The following is an 18,814-nucleotide window of genomic DNA, read 5'->3' as shown; positions in this document are numbered from 1 at the left end:
GAACTTAAAGAAGCAAATGAAGTTGAAGCTTTGAAGCATGATGGGCAGCAAGTGGTAGGGAGAGTGTTGAGCAGGACAACAATTGTAAGAGCATCTGTTATTACATTGCTTTGTAACGGATCTTTGCACTGACTCAAGAAGTCAGACCCCTCAGTACTGTTGACTTATGCTAGACGTGGAGCGCCAAATGTTTAGTGGCAAGCTGTGCCTAGCAATGTAATGACGTTGGAACAAATTAAGGTGTGAGCAAGATGCTCTATCAGAATTCAGTTGGTATTTCTCGAAAGAGAATTTGAAGGACCCAATATAATTAGAAGACTTACAGTCAGAGAAAGGGATCCAAAAAATTGTAGTATTATACTCCATTTTTCTTTCGTCTGCTTTACATTTTGTTTTCTATCTCCTTCATAAGATTTTATCTCTGTAATTCTGTAGTTTCCCTTACAGTTTATTTAATATTCTCTCTCTCTCTCTCTCTCTCTCTCTCTCTCTCTCTTTAATACTATGCTTGTGCTTCTGAACATTTAATACTCCGTGTCTTATATTCTTGATGAACAGCTATATGGGTTCATTGCAATCTTCAACTAGCCAAACAGCAAAATCCAATTACATGTGATTTAAAATAAACATTTGTTGTAAGTTGTTATTTCACCATATTAGTCATTATGTTTTGTTACTTGAACTTGGTTAGGTTATTAAAGGTCTTTTTAAACTACAATCTAAAAGATGTTATTCATCTCTTAAGTTTACAATTATAAATGGATCATTATCGACTGTGGATTATGTTGCTATAGCAGCAGAGCGGCTAGTGCTTCGTGTTTAGCACCTGTAAGATTCTACTTTGGCGACACTGTGATTAGCTGATTATTACCACACCTCTTTATTATTATTATTGTGGTAAACACATCTAACTTTCCAAAGACTTAGGAGGGAGCCTGGGCATTGGTGTAATGACATAGTTTTCTGGTTATTTTTATTAGTGGTTTTGTTTAGAAGATATACCGTAGTGGTACTTCTTGGAGAGACAATGCTGGATGTAATATTGATAAATTGGTACTGGGGGTTGAGATTGTTAAATGTGACTTTGAATTCTGGTGGCTGCTTTTTCAATGGTCACGTTGTTATATTTTTAAGGTTGGGTTCCCATGTTTCGATCCAAAGACTAGGGCATTAGTGTTTGTGAGGATCTTCAGCCTACTGATTTCTTAGACATCTGCTGTAGTTTCCGGAACTGATTGCATCTGGCCTTTTGTCATTTTTCTGTTGCACAATATGGAGTAGTCCTTTAATGCATTTGTACTGTTGTATTCAATCATTGGAGCTTTTTAGATGCTTGTGTCTTTCCACGAATAGCTCAAACAATCTTTTTCACTAAAACGAGAGTGTCATATTAAAAGCGTATGACAAAGAGAAGTTGGAAACTGCTCTAGATGTGGCCCTTTGCACTTGCTGTACTTAGTTATCTACATCTGATTGCATTAGTAGGAGTATGTAATAGATCGGTCAAGACCCGTTACCGAAACCGATAGTATGGACATTTTGAGTCTGTCCATTAACTCAACAAGCTTAAGGATTTACCATAACTAACAAGTTGGCGGGTTTTACTTTGTGCAAGTTGCAATGAGGTTTGCTGATTCTTTTTAAGTTAGAGGTTTACAAAATAAGAGTAAAACCGAGAGGTTTATTTAGGCTTTTAATTCTAGTTGAAGCTGTTTCAGAAGGTCATGTGGCTCAATTAGCCCATATTTATCAGCAATAATGGTATGAGTCAATGAACACTTTTCCGCCTTTGCAAAATTGATGTATGTCAACCTCTACTTTCCGTTACTTGTAAGAAATATCTATAGATTACTGAATTTGTGTTTATAATCTTTCAAGAATTCAAGATCTAATCGAGAATACCACAATCTGTTTATTCTTGATTGTTATAGTTCTGTTTTGTTTGTTGGTATCAGAATCGGCATTTTGAAAAGCATCTTTCTTTCTGCATATGCATTGTCTCTTCGTATTTTTTGTGCCTTTTACTCTAATAAAATTTTCCTTGTCAAAAAATTAAAATAAAATGAACAATATGTTACCTATAATATACTATCGCTAAAATATAAATATAATGTTATCAAAGTATTTTAAAAATAATCTTATTTTGATTCATTGTTCATTAGCATTTAAACTAATTGAAAATTTAATATTGTTTTAAGACAACTCAGGGCTCCTACATGTCTGCCATAAAAAGTGGGTATTAGATTAAAGTTGTGACCCCAAAATCAATTTGATATCATCCAAACCTTGATACTTTGGTTCAAACCAAATTTGGCCTTTTTTTTGTGTTTTTTATCCGAACTCATCTTGTTAAACGTTACATGTATGACATTGCTGCATCTTAGCCACATTCTGGGCAATATGGTCAGAAAGGAATAGGCACATTTTCAAGGATCATTTCTTTAGATCAGATGTTTGCGATAAGGTTACATATTTAGCAACCGTATGGGTTATGGCCAATGAGCTTTTTGGATTTTTTCTTATGATGATTTATGTAGAAGCGCTGGGAAAATTGTACTGTAATTAGATGTTATTGCAGTGGGATTTCTTAACACCTGCTTTGTTTCAGTGCTTTTTGCTCTAATATAGCTTTTTTTTACAAAAAAATGTTTGGAGGTCCTTGTTTGTGGTGAACTACTATTAGGGCTGTATTATTGTGTGTTTTATACTTGTATGGAGTTAAGAAAACCACCTAACAGAATCTCTTGTCTTGTTGAAATTTGGGTTAACCCAAACCTGAGGGTTCTAGATCTTGAATAAGAAATCTTTCGACTTGACCTGAAAATGAACCACCTGAACTAAAAGGGACTATTTATATATTGATGTCATAGATAAAAATTGTTTGCTTGCTTTATTTCTTGCCTTAAAGTAATCTCAAGTATCATGTTGCTACTTGGCAAAACAAATTGCAGCTTTTTGACCTGTAATTTTGTCAGTCTTTTGCTTTAATATCAAGTTTGTTTTCTTGATGTAAACATCACAGTGAGGATTAATTTCTTAACTGAATTTTTATGAATTAGAATTTAATAAACAAGTAGTTGTATATGAGAAATCATTGAATTACTTTGGATGCTAAGAGTTAATGGGCTGTACTTGCTGATAGCTTTTAGTTTTACTGTACAGATACATGTTATCTGATGCGGGTCGTCGGGTTGCAATCGAATGTATATCCAGATCCGGTGTGCTTGATTCTGTTCAAAATGTGGTAAACACAGAAGAAACATCAGATTCAGATGACCAAGATGCGGAGAACGTTGAACTGGTCTCTTCTGATATACTCACATTTTCTGATCAGAACACAAGAAAGGGCATGAAGGATGATATTCCAATGGAGTTTCTTGAGAGGGTAAATGAATTTCATTTAAAGCATTCTTTACACTGAATTGTATTTAATTTCGTTTGGAATATCTGATTTATATCTGTCTAATATGTTTGTGGGTAGTTTCTAACTTTCTAACACTTTTTCTGGTATAGGGCTGGATGCTATTGTTTTTTATTTTCTGTTTCCCCTCAATTTTTTTGGAAGAGTTTCTTCTTAATTGAGATGATAGATAACAGACACACGATCTTCTGCTTTTAGTTCAAAATGCTGTAAAGAAAAGAGTCGGGTTCTCCCTTATTTAAAATTCAGTTAATTTCATTTAAGTTTTTCCCATTGCTGTCACTCTTGCATTTTTACTACTCTATAAGTTTTCTCTAGTAACAATCCGTCAGGTAGAACAATCCCTATATCTGTTGGGCATATGACCATATTGGACACTTATAAGGAATTCGAGTAACGTGGGGAAGATGTTGTACGTTACGTTGGACTACAAAGTTTCCTGTTAATATATAATTTCATGTTTTTAATGGAGTATTTTTGATTCTAGGTGCGTGTTTATCTATATTTTCTCAGCACTTTAATGTTGGATAATGTGCTTACTGTTGTAGTTGTCTTTCTGGTGTTAATGGTCATGTAAGTGTGTTTTGTTTGCTATCATGATGTTTTAGGTACAAGGTGCTGGTTTTTTCTATGGCACACACTCATTATCTGTGAAGAAGCACTGTTTGCTTTTCTGTTTCAGGATCTTTAACTTGATTTTCTCGTCATAATCATGCCCCCTCTCTCAAAAAAAAGGTGGCTGGTTTCTTTGTTTAGATATGAGAATCATACATTTTAATAAAGCTTAAGCAAAATGACAAATGCCTGATGTTTACAATTGGATAAATTTGATTGGACGAGTATGCTGACAAAGCAACTTCATTATTGCCTGCAAAGGTCGTTAACTGATGCGTTAAGTAAAGAAATTGTATAATCAATTTGCAATATTTTTTAATTGATAAATGTTTTAATAAAGGAAATTGTATTATTTAACTAATACCTTAAATAAGGAAATCCAACAATCAATTTTTAATGTGATATTAAATTACCTCAATAGGTTTTCAATATATGATTAATTAGTCATTAAAAATTTCAATATAAAAATACACAAGTCAATGTTAATTTGATTTTTCTAATTGATTGTTGAGTCAATGTTAAATTGCCTCAATAGGATTACAGTATATGACATTATATTGATTGCGACAGTCCTATGAAAAAAGTTTTAGCTTTAAAAATATAATGTATGATTACATATTTTTGTTTTAATTACGTACTAAAAGAAGTATATTTTTATCAAAAATTCGTGCACTGCATGAGTTTCTATACTAGTTGGCTATAATTTACATGTAGTTTTACTTTTGTAGTTCACAAACTTGGGTTTCACAAGGGAACAAGTTCTACGTGTGTTGGCAGAAGTATCTAAATGTTCGTCACCTGAGACTCTATCTACCATTTGGCCGACAGTTCTGTGCAGACTGCGAGAGGATGCAGTTTTTGGCTCCCGCTCTGGTTTTCAGGCAACAGTTAGGAGAGACTCTGGTGATGCATCAACTAGTTATGAGCATATTGATGGTAATGTGCTTTGATGAAGCAAACTATAATGTTTCGGTTTTAGGATTTTCATAACGTCACATTGTTTTTGCATTGTTGCTGATTCAAAACATGGAGCTTCACCAGATTTGTCGTAATGCTTTCTTCCCTTTTCTTGTTGCAGATCAACGAAGTCTCACTAATGGTATAATTCAAAATGGTTGTACTTCCTTCAGATCAATTGCATCTCCTCTTACTCATGTTACGTCCTTGATTCCGTGCTCATCTTTGGTAAGTATTCAGTACTTTCTATAAAGGATTTCACAAATTGCCAGCTGTATATGCATGGCCAACTCTCTAAAACAAGTTTGCAAAAGAATTGCTACGTTCTCTGTCACAAATTAATTGATTTGATACATATGGGTTTTTGGCTCATTTTATTGAAGTCTAGGTGCACTAGTTATGGGTATGAGTCCACTTTAGTGAAAAACAACTTAAGACCCATCGTGGACAAGAATTTATTGACCCAATTCATGCGAAGTTGACAATAACTTTTTTAGCCTAATCTATGGTATATTCTCACTGCTTCAACTCACTATTTTAGGATATTGTGGCCAATAGTCAAAGGTTAAAAAACAATCTTGGGGATACTCTCGCTCAAAATGGTTTTTGGATTTTACTCATTTGATTACACGCTAGTATCCTTACAAGAACCTTTTCTCTTAACTCAACTCAAATCACTTTTGAACTCAAAATTGATTTTTTATTAATGAATTGTATGGGTATTTGCAAGAGTATAAGACTTGACAACCTACATGAAACATTACTCTTGAAACTGCAAGAGTCTTAGCTTAACTATTACTCTAAATACATGTAATTATAATTAAAATATAATAGTAATAAACTCCTAGCATAGTGAAAGTACGTGAAATTATTATCTAAGCAAAATGAGAATTTTAAGATAATTATAACTTTGATGCAAGCATGTTATAGATGACCAAACCGGAATAAGAATTAAGACATAGCACGGACTCAGGGGACACCTCGTTGCATAATTATGCATAGCTCGCAACCTGTTCGTGTCATGAAGACGCCTTGGTGGTCGTTAGTGTTAGTGATGACTCTACGGTCCTCTTTGCCCCCTGTTTTTCTTTGCCAGGAAAGTGCTTGTTGCTAATGACTTCCTACTTGATGCTAAAGGCACCGACTCAGAGCTTGAAGGCAATTGCTCGACGTCTATTTTTCTTTGCCAGGAAAGTGCTTGTTGCTAATGACTTCCTACTTGATGCTAAAGGCACCGACTCAGAGCTTGAAGGCAATTGCTCGACGTCTTTGATTTATTGTCTAAAGTTTGTCATGTTCAACCTTAATTACATGGTCAATCTCCCTTTCAATCTATAGCTGCTTGTTTAACTTATACTTACAAGTTATGAAACAAACCTTCATAGCGTTCTCGTTTGGACTTCTCGAGTCAGTAGCACATGGAATTCTTCTTGATGACATTGAATCATGAATATACATTTAAGTGGATTGAGGGTTAAAATATAGGTTTGGAAGTCGAAAAGTTAGATTTACGTGGTATAAATGCTTTAAAGTAGTTGCTATTTTAATAAATATATAGTGTAAATGCATTGTAGTAGGCTTTTTTTGGTGTAGAAAAAACTCATTGGAAAAGGATATGTATCAAATTGATTGTGAAAACTGACAACCTGAAAAGGAATATGTATTTGGGAGGGAGCATAGTACAAAACCAACAGTCACAGTGATACGGTTACAGGAGTGATGCGGTTGTTGTACCTCTTAACATCAGCCTAAACCATTAAATATCACTTGATGCGGCCTAAAATACTTTTTTTTTACACCTTTACGATATGGGTGATACCATTTTTGTAAATTTGAAAACATCTACAATATGACCTATATGATACAATACGATATGACCTTGTTTTTGCACTATAGGAGGGATTTTTAGTTTTGCGTCAATTTTTGATATTGGCATATATCTATAGCTGTTTACTTTTAAATTATAAAGGTTAGATCAAAATAACTCGTTATATCTCTATGCACTTCTAATTTATGTAAAGTTGCAATGATATTTGCAATATAGCGTAGACATGCTCTAGTGTTGGATATTGCGGAAACTAATGATCTTGTCAATTTTGATACCATAATTAGATTTTGTCTGCGTACTTTTGAGTGTTACGGTTTGCTGACAATTTAATGATAGGAAACTCACCTATTGCTTTCCTATTTGTCCTCCTATCATTTGTTGGTTTCTATTTATGGAATAACATTTTCCGACAAAGGAGAAATCAAAGAGGAGGAAGGTGAAGGCTAAACTATTAGAAAAAACAAAAATGTGAAGATAATTATAAGCTTTGAAGAGGCTTGTTCTCTCCCAATAATCTAAAAAGCTATAACAAACTCACAATATTTTGATGATCTCTTGCTTTCACATCCTTTCATGTATAGGCAACTAATTCCCTCCCTGTTTTGTCTAACTACTAAATGTCTTTCACAAGATAATTTTTGGTCTGCCTTAGCTAGTGCTTTGCTTTAACTTGTAACTGTTACAATTTGTGTACAGTATTACCAATCATATTTAAGGCATTTGTTTTAGCAAGTTTCATAAATCATCACCTTATTTTCTTTTGGTTACTTTAGAATTATCTTGTGGCACAGGGTAGTGAACCACTTCGAGTCGGTCAAGATGTTCTTAGATTGCCCCCGCTAGAAGATGTGCAGAACTTTGAAGATGCATACAATGTTGTCTTGATATTGGATGACCGAGAACACTTTATCAGGTGAGCTACTCTCTTATGTATGGTTCAATTAAGTGCCAATGAAGTATGTTTCCGTTTTGGCTCCTTTCTTCCTTTTGGTTGTACGCTGTATCATAAGTGAATCATTGACTTAAGTAAGTTGTATTGCTGATTTATATTAGCTTCAAAGTGGGATGCCTATTGATATCATGTGTTCTTGCCATTTGTAGAAATTTTTTTGCCCATATTTGGCTTCATGCATTATTTACCATTTTGAAATCGTTCTTAGAATGTTTTGCATATTGTTAGTTGTTTATTTGTCTCTTTTGTATTTTATGGTTTCAGGACCAAGTCAAGACAACTTATCGAAAAGATATGTGATGAATTCAAAATCCAAATAGAGGTGACTGTTTATCTTCCTCGCCTTTCCTCCTTTTGTTGATAACCAAAGAGTGTTAATGGAATTCGGGATAGTGTTAGTGAGTTTTTTTTAATAAGTGTCATATTTATAATCATTAAAATTTCTAAAAACAAATTTTACCAACAATATTGTATGGGTAAGAAGAGATAATTGTATGAAGATGAGGGTAGCTGATGTGTATGTTAAAGGTGGATAAGTGACATACTTAAAAGATAGAATTCAAAATGAAGGTATAAGAAAGGGTGTTGGACTCACAATTAATGAGGATAAATGATAGTAAGTTGGCCAAGTTGGTTTGTTTATGGACTAAGAAGACAGAAAATGAACTAGTTAGAAATGTGGAAGGTTGGGAATTTTAGAAGCCAATTAGAAGGTTGGAACTTTTAGAGGCAAATATGATTCAATAACAAGAGTGACAAAATGAAATGAAGATTTGAAATTTGCAAAATTATATGATAATAAATTAGTCGACTTTAAGCTATTGGGATTAAGGCTTTGGCAATGTTGTGTTATCATACATAATAATAAATAGTCATATGTTCCTTTGATTTTGCTACTAAAGGGTATGAAACAAAGATTAAAAAGTAGTTAGATTATTGAGAGTTTGAGTAAAAAAATTTGGATTGTGTGAATGATATTATGAGGGAGAAAAAAATGGGTGGATGAGAATTAAAGAAGTGGTGGGAATTATTTCCATAAAACAAAATATAGTATATCAAGTAGGATGGAACGATGAAAAGTGTAGCTAACTCAGGAGACGTAGGGAATAAAATTGAATAGAGGAGGACAATATATGTGGGTGATCATTGAAATCGATTTTCTTAGTTACACATTAGTATTAGATACGACCAATTGTAATTTTTGTTGCAATAGTTATGGTTACTAATGTCGATTCCATATATTGGCGTTAAGGCTTGAGAATTTTTGTTGTATTATTGTTGTTTGTCTCTCCTTTAAATGCACATTTGTTGCAACTTTCATTAGTCTCATTTTTTTTGGTGTATTCCTCAATGAAGATGTTGTTCATGTTCATAAGATCTCATTTAACATGTTTATATCCAATAATGTATGTGATTGTGTCTTGTTAATGATTGTGGATGAGACAAGACGGATGGGGTGGGAAGAAACTTATAATATATCTTGAAATAAGCCTTGAAGTTGAAGATGTTTATGTCATGTCTTATAGGTTTTGTTCTTAGCCTTTATACAACATTTTGTTACATGCTTCAATTATGTTATAGTGGCAATTTTCTTTGGCCGGGCAAGGATGGTTAGATGTTTGTAACCTTAACCTTGCAAAACAAGGAGACGCCTCTGGCCGGATTTCAAAATACCATGTACAACTACTGGTGAACAAGAAGTACTCATGATTTAATGAGTTGGTTTAGTCCGTTATAATCTTACCCCAAAGTATTATAAACCTTTGGGTCAATTGGTGATAATAAGGTTGTTTCTTTACTTTATGTTTTCAGTTTTGATTTTCTAAATGGTTATAGTGAGGCATGAGGACATTGCACGTGTTATAAGATGATGCATGAATGCATTTTCTATAAATATCTTAAGAGTAGTTATACAAAAGATCTACGACAAAGTAATGATTGCATTTCTTCAATTTGTTGCTCTTCTTAATTATAGTATATGAAATGAAGATTGATTGGATGATGTAATGCTAGAACTTTAGGGTTGTTTAAAAATAGATTAAATATAAGGTTGAAGCCATTGTAGATGTTAGCTTGTGCATGTTTTAGCCTTTCAGTTGGCTTGATGCCTTCTTGCTGCATTTCAGTTTGCTAGTTTTTTGTGGACTATATCATGGAAGTCTTCCTGGTTTAGTTCTTTTAGAATAATCTCAAATTATCAATTGCAATGGTGTTTAGATTCCTCACAAATTATACCATTTGTTGGTGGTAAGGGTTAGTTATATCAATTTTGATTGTTTTCTTACTGGTATATTGTAGAATGAATACATCTTTTTGATCCGCACATTGCATGAAAAGAGTTAAGAGATAGCTTACACTATTGAAACATTGCATTTGATGCTTAGGGGAGGTAATAGATGTGAACATACACCAATTGTTATATACCTATCCGGGTCTTAGTAAACAACTAAGATAAGTTGCAAATTTTTTTTGTGAAATTAGTTCATTATGTATTGGAGAAATAGTTTATATGAAATAGAAGATTCATAGGACTGCATAAGCAATAAATGGTGATTAATAAAATAGAACAATGAAAATATTTCAAGTTTTAACCATATTAATAATACCAAACAAAACTATACTAATAATCATTAGAACACTTTTACTTATGAAAATGTTCATCGCTATTAACAAAAATTATCAATTTATCATTATTGAACTTTCATTAAATAATATTGTTTATAGATTCTTACTAGTATATGTGCCGTACATTGTACGTATATATTAATCTATTGATTTATATAATTTCAATTTAAAAGTTGGAAAATATACTAATCTTATTGTCCCACATTGTAAATGACGTAAAAAACAAAAATTACTGCATAGTCATTTACAAACAGGTTACATTACCAATCCAACATATTTAAGCAATATAGTATGTCTAAATCCTTTCTTTTTGAATGCTTATATTAAGAGTTGTTAACTATATGAGTTTGTATATCTAATCCATGCTCAACTTTAGTTTTCAATAACTAATTTTTATTTAAGTACATGTGTAATACACAAATAAGTTAGTTTTGTTAAAGCAAAAATATTAAATGATAAATGATTATAGTTAGTAATTAACTAAACACAATATAAAGTTTAAAAGTATGCATTTGAACTTTCGATATAAATTCATTTTGATGTAATTAATTCAATTTAATATTCATTTATCTAAAAAAAGTGTTGGAAAATAATTTATGTCGTAGTTGGAGCCAATTACATAACCTTTTCATATATTATCATATTCAATTTAGTATTCAACTTAACATTTAATTTAATTTTTCAAATAATATGAAATTAAGATAATCTTTATATTATTTTATTCTCTCAAAAGTTAGACCCAATTATTTCAAAATATTTGTGTACATAACCTTTTGATCTTATTTCTCACCCTATACTATTTTTGTTTCTTTTTTTGTTATATGTTTCAATCTATTCAATTTCCACTTTTAGTTATACTATTACTAAATAAAGATTAATCAATACGCCATGTAATTAGTTCTCATCCAATGATATTTTCCCATTTGTCATGCCTACTTAGAGAATGACACATGGAATTTTTCAACATTTTTATAGTATTGTATGATATGATACATAATCTTTTGATCTTAGTTCTCACCCTATACTATTTTTGTTTCCTTTTTTGTTATATGTTTCAATTTATTCAATTACCACTTTTAGTTATTTTATTGCTAAATAAAGATTAATCAATATGCCACGTAATCAATTCTCATCCAATGATATTTTCCCATTTGTCATGCCTCTTTAGAGGATGATACTTGGAATTTTCCAACATTTTTATAGTATCGTATATGAGATGATATGATGATATGATATGTTTCAATTTATTCAATTACCACTTTTAGTTATACTATGACTAAATATAGATTAATCAATATGCCATGTAATCTATTCTCATCCAATGATATTTTCCCATTTGTCATGCCTCCTTAGAGGATGACACTTGGAATTTTCCAACATTTTTATAGTATTGTATATGATTGGATGATATGATATGATGATATGATATGTTTCAATTTATTCAAATCACCACTTTTGGTTATACTAATACTAAATAAAGATTAATCAATATGCCATGTAATCTATTCTTATCCAATGATATTTTTTCATTTGTCATGCCTCCTTAGAGGATGACACTTGGAATTTTCCAACATTTTTTTAGTATTGTATGATTATTGTTTATAAATCACAGCAATGTCAAAGCCTAAATCTCATAAAATTCATGTCTACCAAACCAATAAAACAGTTTCACTAATCGTCATAGTGCAATATATTAGCTGCATCGCAACCATATTATAGCAGTTTTTGAGATTGTCGTGACCGTTTTGTAGGCCGCAACAATTGCGAAACCATTCACATTAACAATGATAGTGGTTTTATGGTAGCAACACATTTGAAATTTTGCACAACAAAATCAATATCAATAGGGATATTTGTTGCTCTACAAGTCCTAGTGTTGGTTTACACTTCTAGGTACATCTCAAAGTCTTAAGATATGTCGATATACTTGCAATTTTGGAGGTATTCTTTGTAATGACACGCTAAAATACTTTTCTCTGTAGTCGATACCTTGTTTTATATGCGTTCTCCAAAGCAATGAAAACCATTTGTAACTCCTTCCGTACCCCATACATCCAGTATCAATGTCTGTTGTTACATCTCCTTGATTTTCGTTGAATAACTCTTCAAAATACACCCTCCATCCATTCTTGCTCTCTTCATGCTAGAAAAGGATTCTTTGATTTCTATCCTTGATGCATTTCACCGCCGTAAGATCCATGTCTTTAGTTATTGCTATTCCGTAGTATTGGTTAATGATTCTTTATTCTTAACTTGAAGGAGACAACAAAAAAATCACATAGGATTAGAGCAAATGAGATAATGAGACAAAGATACATTAATGGTAAATTATTAGGTGATCCAAAAAGCCTTAATGAACTTAATTTAGATGACATCTTTTTCCGTGTGGCTAATTCTTCAACTTTTTCTAAGACCACCATTTGACCGTAAATATTTTGTCTCTAGATTCATATTACTAAGCTTTCTTTGCAAATCCAAAAGATGCTACGTTTCATTTGACTTGCATTCTTAATATTGCATGCAGACTAGACGTTTGCCGGTTGGAGATGCAATTTGGATTGCGCGTCATAAACAAGCTGGTAAAGAATACATCCTTGATTTCATTGTTGAGAGGAAAAATGTTGATGACCTGCGTGGCTCAATAAGAGATAACCGCTACAAGGATCAAAAACTGAGACTTCAGGTCTTCTCCCTACTGAATTGTTTATGATACTCATGCTTTTATGGTGATCTGCAACTATATAAACTTTGTTTTTGCAAAATTTTCAATCTCTAAGGGGTTTGAGATGACGTTTCTTGTAGCTCTCTACTATGAATTTTCCATTCTCAGGGTGCATTTTGGCATACATTTGACAGTCTGATGATTTTAATCATAATCATGTTGCATGCATTACGTTTGGCAAGTATACAAGATGTATACTCTGCAGCTGCTTTGGATGAATATTCAGTGACTTTAGAATTTAGGCGTGCAACATCAAAATTTGAGAACCTTATCGTGGACGATATGTGAAATGGCTTGACTTTACATTTTGTTTAATATATATCTTTGAAGCAGAACTAAGTTGCATTTTTCTCTGCTAGTGAATATTATGCTTTAGCCTTTTTTTGTCTACTGATTGTTTGCCATAGGTCAATAAAATATTTTGGGTAAACATTATAGTAGTCCTTGCACTTGAAAGCTCCTTATTCTTGGATATCAAAGTGGTGGTCTTCAAAAGTGGGACTTCCATTGGTATTCCAAATTGTTTCTATCAATGAGAATCTTCATCTAGTCTACTTTGTTGCATTAGAGTTTGAGATTTTAAGTGATGTCTTTTTGATTAATTAATGATGATTGAGGTCTTGTATATGGAAGTGTGCTTGGGTTGATTTCGTATTCTTTTCATCATTTTCTTCGATGAAGTTATCATGAAAGATTTTATTACACGGATTTCTTTAAGACAGGTTTTGTAACTTTTGTCTCACAAAACAAACATTATGAAGATGTTCTCTTCAATATTAGGGTCATTGGTCTTGTTCTTTTCTCTCTTTTTTTTTATGGGAATTGTTGCTCATGCTCTGATAGTTCTAAACTTAATCTTTCAGAGAACTGGTATCAAGAAGATTATGTATGTGGTGGAAGGTGATCCAAACACTTGTGAAGGAGCTGATAGCATTAAAACAGCGTAAGATTTTAACAGTTGTAGCATTTATTCTTGCTCAAAATAACCTTCTTTGTTCTTAGTTTAATTGTCCACCAACCCTATAGGTTATCGGCTAATATACTACTGCCAGCAGCATGCATTACTGACCATTGTAGAGTTTGTCTAGTGTAAAATGCATTCAATTGCTTTAGAATGGCTGTTTTGGTTGGATTTTTATCCAGAAACTCATTGGTTGTATAACACTTCATGGTATGAGATTTAGTGTAGTTTGGACTTTAGAAAGTCAATTGATCTAACTTTCCAAGTTCAAAGTTGATTGCTATTAATGATTCACTTCTGCACTCGCACTCTACGAAGAAAATACGGAATGGAGAAAGGATTAAGAGAGTGATATACTGTTTTTATGTTACGAAAATATTTCTGTGGAAATAGAAGGTGCATTTTGCTTCATGCGCCATATTTATTATAGAAGGCTTCCATTTTAATTTGTAAATTGACTGTGTCATTTCAATGTAAACATTATATTACCACCATAGAAACTAAACTGTTGGAACTGTACCATTTTCTGTTTCGTAGTGTATTGTGTTTCGCCTTTTATCTCTTTCTCTCATTTTGCCGGGAGAAACATTTCCTGGATTTTAGAATGTGAAGGTGAACTACATTTAGTAAGTGATGTCTTTCTGTGATCATCTTCAGTTGTTTTACTACAGAGATTTTGGAGGGATTTGACGTGCAAAGAACTAGTAGCCTGGGTGATACTCTTCGCTGTTTTGGCTTTCTAACTCTGGCAATTACTGAATACTACAAATTAAAATCACGTACTGATGAATCCAAAACTGTTGGAAGCTGTCCTGTTTATAATCAATTTATCAAGCAGTGTGAAGATGTTGATAAGATGACAGTTAGTGATGTCTTTGCCACACAACTTATGCAGGTGTGTTTTGCTGTTGCTCAGTAGTCGATATATATTTCCATAGTTTCTGAGTATTATTTTTCCATTATGTGTTAACTTCATCAGATGAGCATACTGTTGGCTTTTCTTAATCTGATGTAGTATTTAGCGATACTGCATTGAATAAGAGATGACTATTAGGGTTCGCTTGAATTGAGTTAAATATTTAAATATTTAAAGGGTAAATAAAAGTCATAGTTGGGAAACAAAGTTAGTTAGGTAGATGATTAACGAAATTTGATTGTTAGAGAGGTGGAAGAATTGGTTAGAAAGTAATGAAAAATGGATAAATTAGCAATTACTTCCCTCATTTTGGAGTATAAATTTGCCCTAGGGGAGGGTGGGGGAAATCTTTTCCTCCAAATAAAGGAAATCATCCTTTTTTATTTATCCTTTTTAGTGTACTCTCATCTACCTCGTTCACCATTATTTCAATTGCTTCATTTGCATCTCTAATTTTCATTAGTTTGATTTTTTGTTTACCCCTTAAATATCTACTCTCAATCCAAGCAAGTCCTTAGGCTGAGCGGCTGCAGGAATCTATCTCTCGTGCTCATACAGTCATACCCAGTGCCACCCACCTGGATACCCACCCATCCTGCGTAAAAATTTCATACCCACGCCTAATTACTTGTGTACTGCCCTTTAACCATCCTCATATGATACCCAACTAAATAGAGATAATAAGTCCAGACTACTTTATACCTACAACATATATTCCTAGCCCCCATCTTAAAATGACTAGTACAACTACCACGAGAAACTTGACAGGGTAATCACAATGTTCGAGAGTAAATTAGCAACATTACAAACTAAATGAAATGTGGTTATGTTGAAAACGAATGCAGGGTGAGTGGGTATGGGGCAGGGCAGGCGGATATGAGGTAAGTGCTCATATTCACTGCCTATCAACATTCGTGAACTAAAAACAATGTGGTTATGTGTAGGTCAGACGCTGGGTGAGTGGGTATGGTGCTGGACGAGCGGATATGGGGCGAGTAAGCGCTCACACCCACCACGGCACCACCGGCCCATGGCCTTGACGGGTATGACCCTTCATGCCCATACTCATCCATTACCTATCCACTCAAATTCAAACCTACTCCAATTGCTACATATATAGTGCAACCACGCAAAATCGTAATCACCTGCCATTAGTCGTACTCTTCTGCCATTCCGACTTAGAATTCAAAGGGGTGCTATTCTTTACCTACTGAGTATTTCAAATGTATTTTTTTCAGGTTCCTCTTGTGACGGAGGACATTGCTCTTGCTGTCTTGCATAGTTATCCAACTCTCTATTCTCTTGCTCGTGCTTATGCTGATCTGGTGACTTTGCTTTTCCTTTTATAGTTGTTCTTCTTTGTTCCAACTATGTCATGCATGCTATCGTTTGGTCAAGTTTAGACACAATTGCTTGTATGTTTTATGGCTTTTTACTACATATTGATTTACTGTCTAAATTTGGAATTATCTGCCCCAATTTTATGAAAATGGTCATTAGTGAGTAATTCACTACGGGTGTGAACTACGTTGTAACCATGTAGATGGAGATGATAGCAGCATTTCTTACAAGTTTAATTCTTACTTGGTGTAATTATGATTTTTATATGTTTGTTTGGAGAAATAAAGAAACAAAATCATATCTGAAAATGCTTGTGTCTTAATATGTTTGCTGATAGACCCCTTTTGCCTTGCTCTGTTCTGGAAGGATGAGGATATTGTTGCTCAGGAGGAGTTACTTATGAAGGAAAGCAAAGGTGTTGTCAACAAAGTTGCAAGTAGAAATATCTTCCGCTTTGTTTGGACGTAGTTGATGCCTTGTTATGATCCTAAATGGTGGGACAGTTGAAGCTTAGCTCTGTATCCATATTCTTATCCATGGGTGTACAATGCCAGGAGAATGCTGAAAAGGAAATCACTTGATTGTGGATAACCATTATTTATGCCAGGTTACCAAGCGAGCCTTAGTATTAATATTTATTGGTATGACTGCGCTCTGGTTTTTCTAGGTATGGTCATTGAAAGCTTTGTTATTTTGTTCTTGTAGTATGAATGTACGCTACTAATTGTGTTGATAAAGAGCACTCTAACGTGTATATACAATCTAATTGTTAAATAGCTTAATTTTCTATATCCTCAACCAATTTTATTTTTAGGTATCGTATCGACTTTTGTTTTTTTCGGAGAGGATTTGTAGGTATCGACTTAGTTATAATATCGTTTCTTCATTTTTCCAATGTTATATTTTCAAAGAAATCTTGATATAAGGAGTAACATTTAATTCCATGGCATTCAATTTCCTTATGAATTTCTCCACAAGAATCTTATAAACTAGAGTGTAGTATACTTTTCTGTTTTAATGAGGAAAATTTGAATTAGATAAGATAATTCATCAAAAAAAATCAATTATCAAGCTTTTACTAAACTTAATTTTAAATATAAGCGTCTGGATTCTAAATTTGAGGTTTGAGTTGTTCACAGTTAGGGGTGTTCAAAATATCCTGTTTGGAAAATCAGACTTGAATTATTCGGTATTCGGTTTTCAAAATCGGATAATTTTATTTGGTGAACTAAATCCGAATAATTCGGGTGGGGTACTGGGTTTTAAAATCGGGTCGGTTACTAGGTTTTAAAACCAGATATTTGGGTCGGATACGGATTGCATTTTTCGAAATCCGGAAATCCAATATCCGGTTTATTATTATTATTTTATTTTAAAAATTTGTTTTGAAAAAGTTAAATCTAGCTTGGGCCTTTTGTTTTCCAATTTCCAGTACTCTACTTGGACAATCGTTTCTCACTTTCAGTCTCACACTCTTCCTCCTTTTATTTTCCAATTAAACTGAAACTCCTTGGTAATGGATAATGGGTGATGAGATTAGTTTAAATGATAGTGAGAGAAAGTGCATATATTGGGGAGGTTTAAAAAGGGGTGAGGAAGATAGCAATTAAGAAGTGGATTGGAGAATGAAGACATGTATGTATGGATACGCATGCTTTGTATTTTAATTATATGTAAACAAAAAATATTCTACAAGAAAAAAGAGCAAAATAGCACAAGGAAATAATCAAAATCAGATATCCAGTTTCTGACCCTAATTAAATTAGGTATCCAGATTTCGAATATCCGGTTTAATCCGGGTCGAAACTGGGTTGCATTTTTAGGTATCCGGATCGATTCGGTATCCCATTTTGAACACCCCTATTCACAGTTACTAATTGCGAACAAATGTTTTAGTCAAAAAAAATCACACTTGTTGACCGCGAACAAAAAGTGACTTTTTTTTGTAACCAAAGTCTTTGTTTGCAGTTAAAGTCTTGCCTAAATACAGTATCTAGCTTCTTCCTCATATCCCCAAATTCAAAACCCTTACAAAAAGAGTTGACATTCTTCACTCAAAAATTTTCCATTAAAGTACTTTTAATCCTTTAATTCTTATATTCCTCTTCCATTTTAGCACTTTAAATTTCTTTTGGATACACTAAGTTGTTCAAAGATAAGCTTTTATTCAATTATTCACATTTTATTTCGATGTCTAGGGTTTTGACAAAGTTATATTTTTTTAAATATAGGTCACAAATTCTCAAATCAATATTCTTTTAGGTTATCCACAATTGATTAAGGTAATCTTTATTTGATTTAATTACTTTACTATGTTGTTACTTGTTTCTTGAAAATATTGCAGTTGTTTTTTAGTAGTTTTATATTAGAAATCTTGTTGATTATTAATTGATTTAGTTACTTCATATATTGAAAATATTATTTATTAATTTTTTTTCATAAATAGCTTATTACTTTGTATATTTTAAAGGTATTA

The 18,814-nt window shown here is 32.9% G+C and overlaps 1 protein-coding gene across 5 annotated transcripts in view; it reads left to right on the top strand.

The window, feature by feature from the left end:
- Positions 1–17,887, top strand: part of LOC130801951 (crossover junction endonuclease MUS81) — a 28,611-nt gene extending 10,724 nt beyond the window's left edge. The window contains exons 6-16 of one of the 5 annotated variants that reach the window (XR_009039685.1): positions 3,163–3,385; positions 4,765–4,972; positions 5,115–5,221; positions 7,595–7,734; positions 8,038–8,095; positions 12,923–13,081; positions 13,984–14,063; positions 14,739–14,976; positions 15,942–16,040; positions 16,236–16,322; positions 16,705–16,758. Coding sequence is in view for 4 of the 5 variants with exons in the window: in XM_057665921.1 (XP_057521904.1) it covers positions 3,163–3,385; positions 4,765–4,972; positions 5,115–5,221; positions 7,595–7,734; positions 8,038–8,095; positions 12,923–13,081; positions 13,984–14,063; positions 14,739–14,976; positions 16,236–16,322; positions 16,705–16,806 (1,402 nt within the window). In the remaining variant the exon portion in view is untranslated. Of the gene's footprint in view, positions 1–3,162; positions 3,386–4,764; positions 4,973–5,114; positions 5,222–7,594; positions 7,735–8,037; positions 8,096–12,922; positions 13,082–13,983; positions 14,064–14,738; positions 14,977–15,941; positions 16,041–16,235; positions 16,323–16,704 lie in introns of those variants that run through there. The other 4 variants (XM_057665921.1, XM_057665919.1, XM_057665920.1 and 1 more) reach the window with 4 other exon arrangements.
- The last annotated feature ends 927 nt before the right edge of the window (positions 17,888–18,814 follow it).

Source organism: Amaranthus tricolor, chromosome 15 (assembly GCF_026212465.1).
Source record: "Amaranthus tricolor cultivar Red isolate AtriRed21 chromosome 15, ASM2621246v1, whole genome shotgun sequence".
NCBI classification, from domain to species: Eukaryota; Viridiplantae; Streptophyta; class Magnoliopsida; order Caryophyllales; family Amaranthaceae; genus Amaranthus; species Amaranthus tricolor.
This window is presented reverse-complemented; position numbering and strand designations above follow the sequence as displayed.